The 13,876-nt window shown below is 42.6% G+C and overlaps 1 protein-coding gene across 4 annotated transcripts in view; it reads right to left on the reverse strand.

Annotated features, from left to right (window-relative positions):
* Adgra3 (adhesion G protein-coupled receptor A3) overlaps positions 1–13,876 on the reverse strand; it is a 135,663-nt gene that overhangs the window by 60,823 nt on the left and 60,964 nt on the right. For all 4 annotated transcript variants that reach the window (XR_003378582.1, XR_003378583.1, XM_005366017.3 and 1 more), the window contains 2 exons: positions 8,485–8,646; positions 5,509–5,712 (listed from right to left, as the gene is read on the reverse strand). Coding sequence is in view for 2 of the 4 variants with exons in the window: in XM_005366017.3 (XP_005366074.1) it covers positions 5,509–5,712; positions 8,485–8,646 (366 nt within the window). In the remaining 2 variants the exon portion in view is untranslated. The remainder of the gene's footprint in view (positions 1–5,508; positions 5,713–8,484; positions 8,647–13,876) is intronic.

The raw sequence follows: 13,876 nt of genomic DNA on the forward strand, positions 1-13,876 counted from the left end.
GGCTTATTTAGACAAAAGGGGGAGATGTAGGGTTAAGCCCGCCCATTTAGGGCAGGTTTGCCTGGGGCGGTTGTTTTATGGATATATGGAGCGGGTGGAAGCTGTGCTCGCTCTTGCTTTCCTACCTCCTATGCTGCTCGGGAACTTTGGTTCTATAAGTTTTATTTAATCATTAAAATTATATACATTCTTAATATTTGCCTACATTTATTCATGCCGATACAAACCTATTTTCAATAAAAGGGGAAAAATGAAAAAATATAAGATGACATAAAAACAAAGTTTACTATAAATCCACTTATTTATTAACCTAGTAAATTTCTATAAAATACATAAATTTATCTTGAGTGTCTAAGAAGGTACCTAAAGATGAAAATCAAAACATCAATAAATTAAAAGTTTATAATCCTACATAATGAACATCTATTCAAAGTAAATAATTATAAAATTCATAAAATAATCTTACTAAAGAACTCATATTATTTGAAGGTATATAGAGCTCTCCAGGAAGGTATTAGTAACAATAAACCAAACTGAATTTTAAAACATCAGAACTAACATTTCCTAAAGGAACGTTGAAAAGGGGAAATGAAATACCTTGAAATTAAGGTGAAAAAAGTCCAATCCTAAGCTTGTAAAACTAATCAAAAACAATAAACAAAAAGTCCATAGCAAGAACTAGAGACCCAGGGCCATTACCTACTCAGAGCTGCTAAATTCCCTCTCAAGCCCAATAAAGAATATTACCGAATAATTATCACAGGTTCCCTGGGATGAGAGAGAGAACCCTGGGGTGCTGATAAGATGGATTGCAGTCGTATCAATAATGTCCAGCATTTATAGTATGGATGTAAAACAATGCTGCCCTCCTTTAAAAGCAGTGTTGCTCACTACTGTTAGGAAGGCTATAAATATAATTTTAGAAATCACTGAAGAACATTTAGTTTGTTACACTTCTCACGACTGTACCTTTTGTCTGCTGGCCTAAAGGCAGGAAGCAGTTTATAATTTCAATTAATCATGTGTGGGTTTTAAATATGTGTGGATTACAGTAACGAGGAAGATAATACACATACAAATTACAGCTAATAAACCAGAAATGTCTCTTAAGAAGCTTTGAGAAGTGCCCGATTTTGGCTTCTAGTTATCATTGTTGGAAGATCCTTACAGAGGACAGAAGCAAGCGTGTTTTAGGTGGCTGCTTCATGCTCGGGAGACAAAGTAACACTGCTCACTTTCTTCTAACTTCTGCATCTCAACTTCTGAACATACCCAGTGACCTCTATAAAAAAGGATGGCCATGAGGCGCTCCACCACAGCCTGCAGAGCTGGGTGTTATGGTTCTTTTTCCTCTAGGAGTGGGAGGACAGTCGTCAGGGACCAGTAAGAAAGAAAGTGGTGACGTAACAATAAGACAGAACCTCATGTTGTAATATCTGTAGTTCTGTTTTCACTATTAATTTTAATACAAAAACAGGTAAAACATATGAAAGGCATGCTATCATGTGCCTTTTGATATCAAGAGGCATGACAGACATTAACTCAAACATGAAAGCACTTTGGATGGATGTCAGCATCTCATGAGAGAATACTGGCTTCATCTAGGAGTAAAATTTAAATTTTAAGTAATAACAAATTTTCCTAATGTTTATAAAATTCTAACACTAAAATCAGAGTGAATCAAAACCACTGAATTAAAAACAATGAAAATACCAATTTACTCATGCATGCCTCCCTATTTACACATGTAACTGTAAAATGGCATGTCCTAACATATTTTCTTTCTGTGGATAACTGGGGGGTAAGGGGTGCCTTTAGAACTCAAATTGACTTTAACCATTCAATGGTTATTAAAGAATAGGTTGCTTTGTGCTGGGCCCCATGTAGAACCCAAGGGTATCATGTCCTTGCTTTCAAACACTCAAAATTTAGAATAAGCGAGAGGTGACAGCTGCCCCGACTAAGAAGCAACAATAAAACTAACACTGAGAAAGTACTGTTGTGAATGCCAACGTATTTACCTCCTTTCATCTTTTCAAAACCTTTCCAGTTTGATAGCATGTCATGAGCCTCTGTCAACAGCATAGAACTGACAGTTGGAGAGGCTAAGACACTAGAAGACAAACCCAGGCTACCTAGCTGCAGAGACCACACTCTTAAATACGGTGCATGACCTCTGAGAACCAGCTCACTATCAGAAGCCTGCCAACTACTCCAGCAAAGGAACAAAGCAGCTGGGTAATTCTGTCTGAAGGAAGAAATGCAGTCTGCAATGGAACTCCAGGGGGAGGCCCAGCGTGTCCTCCAAGCAGGGAAGAGCTAAGCACACAACAAAGAGCTGAATCAAGGTAGGAAGAATGGAAGAGCCTGATACTGGTGTGGAAAACGGAGAGGTCTTTTGCTGGGATAATGACCTAGTGTCTGAGATGAGAGACATGAAGGATGTTCAAGGAAAACTGGGCTTCTGTTCAGTTATAAAGAGTCAACACTTAGTTACAGTGCAGCTAACTCAAAACACTGACTTTTAGCATCCCTCAGTAGGTTACTGGGAATGGACTCTGCTCCAGCATATGAACAAATCTACATTATGGTAACAACAGCAAAAGGGACCAGTGGGGAAGGTAGGTAATACAACAGCCTTGGGTGTAACAGTGAATTTCAGGCACCTGGAAGTCTTATCCTGGAGCCCATTGGGGCCAGACTTCAAATTCAACCTAGAGAAGCTGATCTGCCTGACATGATGATTCTTGTAGCCCCACACATAACCATGACAACAAGCAATGAGTACTGTCTTCAAAGCGTGATGGGGAGAAACCAAGGACCCAGGTAGGATATGAGAAGACTGGTAGACAGTGTAAGCTGAGACTTCTTGCAGATGACATTTGGTCTTGGTTTTAACGTGTAATAAAGAGCTGGAAAGGTGGGAAGCAGCAAGGAATTCCAGCAGAAGCATTAGCCTAAGTCTGGCCTCAAAGAGGTCAAGTGATTAGGAAACAAACCAAGGGAAGTCTGTCATCCCTAGACAGAGCCGAGAAGCAGTAACCAAGGATATAGAACAGGAGAGCTGAGGGCAAAGACACAAGCCAATGGCAGACTCGTCCAGAGAGTTGCTGTTCTTATATGAAGTGCATAAGGTCAATTTTGCACTGAGGTAGATTTGGGGGTAACACCACATAGACATCACAGGCACTGACACCAGCCACTCGAAACAGAAAGGTCTACATGAGCCACCCAACAGAAACATCACAGGGCCAGGTGGCATTCAAGAGTGGTGGCAGCAGCTACATGGCAGAAAAGCATCTCAAAACTGTATTAACTAGCAGGGCAATGATGGTACACAGGACCAGTGTTCAGTAGCCCAGATAAGCGAAGGACTTTAAGGACTGTACAGTGGTCTTGTAAATACAGGCAGCTCCTAAAACTTAGGATGACTTCTTCACTTATGAATTTTGACAAAGAAATACACTTGGCACCAACCATTCCTTGGCCTTTAGTCTAGTAATTGGTAGTGCCATGCCTTCTTGTAACACTGGGAGGCAGCAGCAAGCACACATCCCCAAGGACCATGATGTCACAGATGACATCCAGACCACATGTGCTGTTCATCTAGAATATACAGTAACTCAAGCAAATCCCTACATTCTCCATAGCACTATTTGAAGCAAAAATCATTTTATCAGGACTATAAGCCAGGAGAATCTGCATGGGAAGACTAAATCTAGCTAGGGTGAGGGCAGGCAGGGATGCACGCAACACACGCAACACACACACACACACACACACACACACACACACACACACAAAATATCTGCAAGAAGCAAACAAGTCAGACAGACACCTTCTGCTAGGTAAAGGTTCTTTTGTTCAGGTTCAACTCATTTGTTAGTCTTCCCACACTAAAGAGGGATGCAATCAATGACTGGATGATCAAGGAGTCTAGTTAGTATATTAAAAGCACATTTTAAACCATGAATAGAAGGAGTAAAACAACCGCCCAGAATAAATGTTTTGGGGAGAAGAGAATCCTGTGTTTCAGTGAAAAGCTGAAGTGCATTTCTCACTAATGACATCCAACCACCTAATTCTGGATCACGAAGAACATGTTCCTTCCTGCTCTCTTCACCGGAACCACCCATGAAATGGAAATAATGACACGGAATGCCTTGTTCTCTAGCCACAGGATGATCTTAAAGGAGAATGGTCTGAAATGGGCAGATTGCTGTCTTCACCTGAAGCGCTCACTGCTAGCAGCGAACACTCTCCTGACACAGGGCCAGACTGTGAAGCGGAGGATATGTAGAGTGGCATCACTTCTCTCCCTTTCTACCAACTGTAAGACACAACTGAGTCCTCCTCGAAACACATGCCTACCTCTCAAGGGCTCTACCTACTGCTGTCTCAAAATCTCTTTACAGTCTCTTTTTTAGCCAATAAAAGATGTGGTAAGGTAAGTGGAGGTACACTTGCAGGTGGCAGGCTGGGGTAACACATACTATCATCAGGCCAAGAGTAATAGATTCATCTGGCCAGTTTTCCTCTGAGCACACCATATGGAGGAAATGCAAGGCACCATCAGAGGTTCGTGCCCATTTCAGATTATATTGGACATCTACAGTATTTCTACATACAATGGATTTGCTTTCCTTATGAAGAGAACCAGGGTAAACCATGAGGAAGTACATTAATTGTCCATTCTCTGACTGGACACATAGCAGGAACCTTCAATGTACCATAGCACCTCTGTGATCAGTTTTTCTGCAGGCATTAAAAACTCTTTACCACACCATCTAGGGAAAGACAGAAACAAGGCTCCCTGTAACTAAAAGTCACAGAGAACACAACAGAGCAAAGGAGACAAGTGGGTTCATCAAGGGCTGCCATTCTGCTGCTAGAGTTCTTTGCTTCGATGTAGCTGAGGCAAACTCCAAAAGTCAGGAAATAAGCTTTTCTTTTCACTACTCAAACAACAACAAAGCACTTTTAAAATATATATACATCACAGATTTGGATTTTTGAAAAATACATGTCATATATTTGCACTTCTTTGCCAAAAATTTTGACACACATCATGACTGCCTAAACAGCCAGCTTCAAGGCTGACTTCTGCAAATACTGTAAGCACACTGCCAGGATCCCACAATAATTGTAAGGCTGCATGAAAATACTTTAATGATTTAAAATCAAAAAAGGAAGACCTTTATGTGATAAAAAAGATTTCAATATGTAGTATTAATAAATCTGCCATGGCAACCAGAAAAACAGTAGTTTTTGGTATTTCCAGATGGCAAAAGGTTGGGTGAAGGCAAAAATGTATAGGACCAGTGAAATCTTCGAGTTCTACTCCTGTCAGAGTTCCCTTTAAAACAGCGACACAATATTCCAAATATTCTCACCCCCCCAAAAAAATAAAACAAAAACAAACCCTTTAAGGAGATTTCTGTGTAAAGGCAAAGACTGTGTTTAAATCTAAGCACAGACAACTTTAAACAAGCAGCAAGCACAGCACACCTTCAGTGCCAGGCTTGAGAACGTGCTGGAAACATTGCACTTGAAGCTCAGCTGTTTGTCCAGGTTTCCATCAGGGTCCCGTCGTCCGTAATCAGAGAGGCCTGTGCGGTCGGAGGCAGCCACTTTCTGGAACACCGAGCAGGTCATCCCTGTGAAGCCAGCAGCCTTGATGACGTAAGCTTCCAGAGCAATATTTGGCGAATACTGCAAAAGTCAATCAAATAAGAGTTGGAAAATTTAGAATAAGGGGGGTTTCAAAGAGTTCACGCAAACACTTTCTCTGTCTGTCTGTCTGTCTGTCTGTCTGTCTGTCACTCTCTCACAGATATACATACACACACACTCTCTCACACAGAATAGTCTCTTCACAGACACACAACACACACTCTCAGACACACACACTCTCACATAGATACACAATGCACACTGTCTCTCATACCCACACATAGACAACACACATTCACAGACATTACATGCAGACACTCTCACACAGACACATAATACACATTTTTACAGACCCACACGTGCATGCCGACATAACAGAGACACACACTCACACACACACACACAACACACTCTCAGATATGCACGCATGCATACAGGCACACACACATACATAACACACTCTCTCAGACTCACAGACTCCCACACACACACAGTAACACTCACACATGTTAAAGAAGAGGAAGAGAACACTGAATCTGGGAGAAAAGTGGGAGAGGCAGGTGTAGAAAGGGTTGGAGGGAAAAGGAGGGAATTATGTAATATTTAATTATATCAAAATGTAAAAATAAAAATAACCTGAGAGCAGGCACTATCGTTCAGTTAGAGAGCATTTGCCTAGCACACACAATGCCAGGTCTGAAACTCAGCATTACAGATAAAATGAAATAAAGTAAAAAAACAAAACAACAAAAAAAAAGCAATAACAATAAAATAATTTTAAAAAATATTACATCTAACAACTAAAAATAGAAGATTTTTACTTAGACAATGAGCTGTGAAATTAAAAAAGGGGGGCTCTCAATGGCCCTCTTAGTAACTCCAGGAAGAAGAGAAGGGGACACTAGTGACACACTCAGGCTACCCACAACGTCTCTTCATGAGAACACACAAGCTGCCTACACTTTATTCACAGAAAGCAGGGGGGAAAACTGACTTTTGTTTCCCCCTTGAAAGTAAGGAAGATGCTGATCCAAATGGCAGGAAACAAACAGAGTCAAAAAGGAAATTAGGTCAGAATAATTGCCTAAAGCAGATGGCACCTGCTGACCCTCCAGCTTTAAAGGAATTCAAAAGTGACCTGAACTTAGGTGATCACTAAGATGTAAGAGCTGTCAATCCATGAGCCACCACATCTGTACCCAGGAGGACGCCCAGCATGACTGCCATCCACCACCCAGGCCAGGGAGGGCACAGGACAAGAAAAGGTGACAAGCGGGATGACTCGCCTTGCTGTCAGGATAATTATGTCTGCACATCTTTTGTTTCATACACTAACCCTGTGAAATCAGCATTAATAACATAACAACATGTACTCCAAATTATTGCTGGGTCACAACACACAAAAATCCAGTACAGCTGCTGGTAAGTCTCACCCACCGCCGCTGATACATGAATCTTCCTATGAGGAATAATAAAGCTGTCCTTCTGCAGACTGTCTTCTTGGTATTCTGGGGACAGACCATCTTATTAGTTTATTTCCTAGAGTTTCAGATACCCAAGGCCAACCACTATCTTGAAGCATTAAATGGAAACTTCCGGAAATAAACAACTCATAAGTTATAAATAGCTTTCTTCACTGTAATAATTGTTCCACCTTACAACGAGGTGTTATTATCAGTCCCTTACTGTGCCTGATTTAGAAGCTGAGCTTCACAGGTATGAACACAGAAGACAGCATACACAGTGCTCTTGACTCTCCATGGCTTCAGGCATGCACTGGGGTCTTAGAATACTTTCCCAGGGCTAAGAGAAGCAGCTGTGTGAGCAGATGTGTAACTCGGGGAGCCCGTTTTACATGCTGAAACGGCCTTCACTCATGCACCACCACTTCTATTATACCCTTCTCTGGCATCATGACCTGTGAGGTTTAGCTGAGTAATAAGTAAGGCTGTAAGACGGGACCAGGTGGAAGCAGCTGGAGAGGCTACTGATTGACAAGTCATTCTCGAGTCAGGCCAAGCATCTAAAGAGCCAAAGTACCGTGAACTTGCCTTGGAGACGGTAGCTATATTAGGCCTCTCTTAATTATTCAGAAAAGAAATTCTAATCTTAATGGAGCTAAAGATGTAATAATGTACAGCAAAAATCAAAATGGGCTCAGGAAAATGTTTACAAAAAAATGAGACACGGGTCAAAGTATGGAGCACTCAACTTCACTGTAACGGTGAGGAGCTAAAACCCGTGAGTCAGATCAGAAGACGACAGCAAAGGAAATAACACACTTGTTTATCACATTTTTAGAACAGAAATAAGCGATACACAAGGAAATTTACAAGTTCAATTTAGCATGAACATAATTTAATACTGTTTAACAGGCAGATTATTACATCATGCCAGTAGCTTCCCAAGCGTTGGAGAGCATCCCAGTACTTTAAGACTAAACCCTAGGCAAGCTATCAGGCAATCTCCCAAAGCATCCTTTGGGGCTCAGAACTAAGTCTCACCTTGGATGGACACTGGTGACATGTCAGTAAAGCCTTAAAAACATTTGTGTTTGTCGCAGAATTCATTTCAGTGGACAAGACAGTGGACAAGGACAGTCATTCAAATTACATAATATGGAAGTATTTCCCAGTTACTGAGAAAACAGACTAAGATTACTCAGAAGCAAAATTAACTTCTCAAACGTTTCAGAGGAAGGTATCCTGCACTAAACAGCAACACCATGTTGAGGTAGAGAGAAGAGGCCCCTCGAGGTCAGAGTGGACATAATCAAATCCTCCCACGGGCCTAGGACAAGGTTGCACTTACTGTGGAGTACACGTGAGCCCCGCTGGCCAGGCGGTGTGTGGCAATGCGCTGCAAGCACTGCACAATTCGACTGCAGGCTTTGGCTTCCCTCTGTGCCAGCCACAGGACCCGCTCATCTGCCAACATGATGTTGCTCGCCACATCAACCATCACATCCCCGAGCTGTTGAGCAGACCAGAAAGAAAGGCAGAGCAAGCTGTTGAATAGACTCAAAATAAAAAATAAATAAAATAGATAGACAGAAAGACAGACAGATAAATAAATAAAATGTAAAGAAAAAATTAAAGGGTGATATTGGCATATTGTCTAAATGTACTATAAGAAAAGCCCCAGTTGCTTCTCATTAAAGCCCTCAGATATGAACAGCACGTTCAATTACGGTCATTTGGTTAATATTTAGCTCAAAACAGTACTTAAGTAGCCACTACATCACTAGTGACAAGACTGCTGTGCAGCATCTCAGAGGGAAAGAAAGGCAATTAGATTAATTAAGGAGGAGATGTGACACTGTCACAGACAGACTTCAGCTCATCACGTAGAAAACCATTAGGAACACTTCCTGTGTTAGCTTAAACGCTTATTAAATGCATACAACCTAAACTATCTCTTCCACCTCCTGGCAAGTTCAAAATACCACTCATGTCCACCACTGCAAGGACCCAATGCGGACTTTGTGCTCTCAAGCATGTACATGTATGACTTCCCCCCACTGAGAAGGAACTCCTTTATACATCCCAACTCAAAGGGCACCGGGAAGCCCAAAGTCATGCGACCAATGATCCAAGGAGGCACTCACTTCTCTGCCACTCCTTCCTCATGTCTCATTTATTCTGTTACTTGCTCACTTGCCCCTCACAGGCATCAGCATAAGGCAATGCCAGGAACAGGTCACATTTTTACTGGTTACTGCAGCAAGTTACCACAGTAAAGGCACTGGGCAGCCTCATGGCTACGGAGACCCACTGAAGTCAAAGGTTCATGAGAAGGACATCATGGCAGAGGACAGAAAAAAAAAAAAAAAATGAAAAAACAATTCCTGAGGATGAAGCAGAGCTTTGCAAACCAGCTGGTCCTCATACCGCAAAGCAAGCATCAAAGGCCTTAAGCTGCAATGCCAAACCAGAAAGCCGGGCTCTTTTAGCACACGGCTTCTGATCATCCCAGAAGATCCCAGCTAAGGCCCTCAACCTGCTCTGCCTCCAATACGCTGCACAGCAAGAATGTGTAAGATGGCTGTGGGGGATTAGGAAAGAGGTCCAGCCCACCTACCCCACCACAGTCCACTTTACAAAGAAAATAGGTCGATGGAAATGCACCAGATCCCAGCTCTATGACCTTGGGGCAGTAAATCTCAAAGTCCATAGTGAACAGATCTCTCAAGCCAGGGGAAGAGGCAACAACAGACCTGTATCTTCTCAATGGTGAGCACTAAGTTCCAGGATACCAGGCTTCTGAAAACAAGCCTGGCTCATGGCAAGGACACAAACTATGTTGGCTGTTTCTATCATTCTTTTATTCTTTTATTCTTCTAAAAAATACATTTTAAAAATCCCCAATGGAGGCCTGATTCCTAAGACAGAAAGCTTTGTATGGAGAGGAGGAGCAAAAGAGGTCACTTGGTATTTCAGTGTTATCCTACCTTTTTTTTTAACTGGAAGAGAAAGCAAACCTGATCAAGACCCCTAGACTGTATCATTTTGAGGGCTCATCTTGGATTTCTTTGGGAACCACCAACTCATCAAAATGCTCCTTCACTTATACAACAACGTCCACAACTGCCCACCATCACCAAAAGTCTGTCTTCTGCTCTGATCAGCGACACCGGTAACGTTTTCCTAGGGCCTTTTAAATAGAGCCTCCGCTAAAGTGCCTGTCTGCTGCCCCTCCATCTTGGACCCTTCATCAGTCTGAAGCAGCTAAGAGCTGTCTCCACCTACAAATGCCCTAATCTCAGTTATGGTGATATCTAAGAGGGTGGGAATAAGAGACTTGCTGGTAAGCAGACAGACGGGGAGAAGGGCCATGGCTGGGGAATAAAAGTGGTAAATTTCCAAGATGGCCAACCTCTTCCTCATCCTCCTGAATGCAGATAAAAGCCAGGCAGTTTAAGGCAAAGGCTTTATAGGCTTTTGTGTCCCACTAGTAGCCCCCCACCACCCTCACCCCCCATCCCCGCTAATGGAATGACTCAACCAGTTCAAGGGCAACTACGGATATGTCACAGAAAAGTTCTGAGCCAATCAACCACTGTAACTTTCTTCAAACTAATCAACCCTAAATTAGGGAGGCCATCTCTTGAGAGGTTATAAAACTCCCAGGTCTCAAATCTGACTGCATTTTCAGCTTCTGACCCATGTGCCTGTTGCATGTGTGTTTCCTAATAAAATGCCTTTCTTCAATTGCTTAAAAAAAAAAAAAAGAAAAGAAAAGCAGAGGCACTTTGCATATCGTTTTCAGATATCAAGACTTAATGCCTCAAATACAACCCTAGTTCTAATTATTAAAATTCCTAAGTTTGTATTGCACTTACCACAGAGCATCACAGTGGTGGCCTAATTTTAATTCCCTTCCGTCGGGGAACTAAAAAATGTGTTACTCACGTGTTTAGTCCCTATACAAAGCTCAGTAGAACTGTCAATGGCGATCAGTGGTCATTTACTCCATGATTCAATGTTCATTAGTGGTGTTCACTTGCATTCTCACTGAATAAACACTGGCTGACCGTGACTCACTACCCTGAGCAGTGGAGACAGCACTAGAAGAATCACACATGCCCCATTTTCAAGCTTATAATGCAGAAAAACAAAACAAGCATGGGATTCTTCCCACTGAGAGCACTGCAATGAAGGACTAAGCAAAGTAAAAATATTACAGAAAATAATGAAATATAAACAGAACATTCCATTTCAACAGACTCACACATTCTCTAGGACTATATCTCCTTAACATAAAGCATTAACAGGGTCAGCTGGCAGAATAATTAGGATTGGGACAGGCACAGTGGTGCACAATTACAAGCGAAGCAGTTGGAGGCTAAGGCAGAGGATTCTGTGCACCCAGAAGCAGGGTAGGATCCTGGACAACAGAGTGAGATCTGATGTCAAATGGAAATGAAGGAAAAGAAAGAAAAGGAGGAAGAAGAGGAGGGAAAGGAGGAACAAGAGGAAGATGGGGAACATGAGAAAAAGGAAGAGGGGCAGGAAGCAGGAGGAAGAAGTAGGGGAGGAGAGGGCATGCCAAGAAGGGAGAGAGTAAGGGGAAAAGCAGGAGGAGAAAGAGCAAGAGCGGACAGCCACCAGTAACTTGTATAATTTCATTCATCTGGTTTCATGTGCAACATGAGACTATCCTGTCTTACACTTTCCTACTAACAACAGGCACTATGGCAGCCAGGGTCTTTCTCAGTTCGTGAAGGTGCCTACTGACTCTTACATGCACCTTTTTCTGTACCTGTGAATCCGACACTGACAGAAATAGACTAATAAACTCCATGTTTAAATGCAAATTAAGAACGGCTAGAATAATGCTTTTTAATAGTCTTTAATTCTGGCTTGCTGTTACTTCAGGATTTTAAGCAAAAACATAACAGGCAGTGTGATGAAGTCCTTAGGTATGCTCAGTGACCACCAGAATTGAATTGTTTTTGATTGTAAAAACCTCAGAGATAGCGCACACAAAAGCATTGATTGCATTTAGGACAAAACCACTATGAGCTACTACAGACTAACACGATGATAATGAGATGTATTTAGCAGGGTTTTTGTTGGTTGGTTTTTTTTTTTTTTTCTGACTTAAACACATGAACTTTCTGAGGATCTGACATGAGGCCTGCCAGACTTGTCACCCATCCTGAAAACCTATGATTATGACACGAAGAAAGAACACCTGCTCTGGCCCTCCAGATAATGCCAGCATCGGACAGGAACTCGTGCTAAGCACTGTAAAGGGGGAAATTACCTTCCAAGAGGCACAGAGCAAACAAGAGTGACGTGACGGCTTCAGCTGAGAATGAGCAAGCTTTCTCGTTATCCCGTACCGAATGGCTAAGAACTCAGGAAAAGGATCTGTCACCAAAATATATCCTGCAGCAGATAACCACAAAATGCCCCATGCGTCTATGGTTCCATTATGAAAAGACTTCAGAATTTGTCACCGCAGCAAAAAAAGCTACACTAGATAAAAAAGAATTTCTGAAACCTGACACATATGCAAAAAGCAAAACAAAATTTCAGCCTGCAAGCCGGGCAGTGGTGGCGCACGCCTGTAATCCCAGCACTCGGGAGGCAGAGGCAGGCGGATCTCTGTGAGTTCGAGGCCAGCCTGGTCTACCAAGGGAGTTCCAGGACAGGCTCCAAAGCTACAGAGAAACCCTGTCTCAAAAACCAAAAAAAAAAAAAATTTCAGCCTGCGTTAAGCAGCATGACATTTCTCCTTGGGCTCATTCCCTTGTAGGCCACTCCAGTCAGAAAAGGGTCAGAAGGAAAGGGTTCTTCTCACACTCACCTATCCTGCTGAACTCAGAGGACCAACCAGGAACTCTATCAAAGACAAAACACAGACCACATGTCTGGTGACAGTAAGGACTCAGAGCTAATTCTGGTGATACTATATTGAGTGAGTGGTGTGTGTGTGTGTGTGTGTGTGTGTGTGTGTGTGTGTGTGCGCTCCTGAGTGCACAGGCGTCAGAGCTCAACCACAGGTGGTGTTCCTCAGGTCCATCAACCAACTCCTGGGTTGTTTTTCATTGCTTTGGCTGTTGTTTTGAGCCAGGCTTTCCATTAGCCCAGAATACACCAGTTAGACTAAGCTGAATGGTGCCCCAACAAGTCCCAGGGACCTCAACCTGTATCAGCTTCCAAAGTACTAGGATTATAAACACCCTTCAGGCTAAACAACAACAACAAGTAAACCCACCATAAGTTTTAGGTGTTGACCTCAGGTCCTCATGCTTATAATGAGAAGCATTTTACTGACTGAGCTGGAGCCCCCGCCCTTTTAATACTAATTCTTTTTCATTTTTCATTTTATTCTTTATTTGGGCATGTCCATACTACATTGTGTGTCTTTGTGTGTGTGTGTATGTGTGTGTGTGTGTGTCATCCCAGGATGACAAGACTCAGAGTCCGGGCAGGGGAAGGACCAGCAGGACAGGGACAGCAATCTGCACTAAGAACCCAGCAGATGCCTCCTCCAGGAGGCTCACACCACAGGTATTGGGTCCTTGAATTAAGACTCAGCAAAGGAAATGAAAAACAATGAAACGAAAGTATCCAGAGCCACGAGAATAGATGTGATTACATCTGTGTGAGTGCAGCTGAACAAATGGGCAACTACGGATGCAAGAAAGTGTGATGAGTGCACTCCCAGGAGCCTGGCCCTGGGTGTGATCCTG

Source organism: Microtus ochrogaster, unplaced genomic scaffold (assembly GCF_000317375.1).
Source record: "Microtus ochrogaster isolate Prairie Vole_2 unplaced genomic scaffold, MicOch1.0 UNK5, whole genome shotgun sequence".
NCBI classification, from domain to species: domain Eukaryota; kingdom Metazoa; phylum Chordata; class Mammalia; order Rodentia; family Cricetidae; genus Microtus; species Microtus ochrogaster.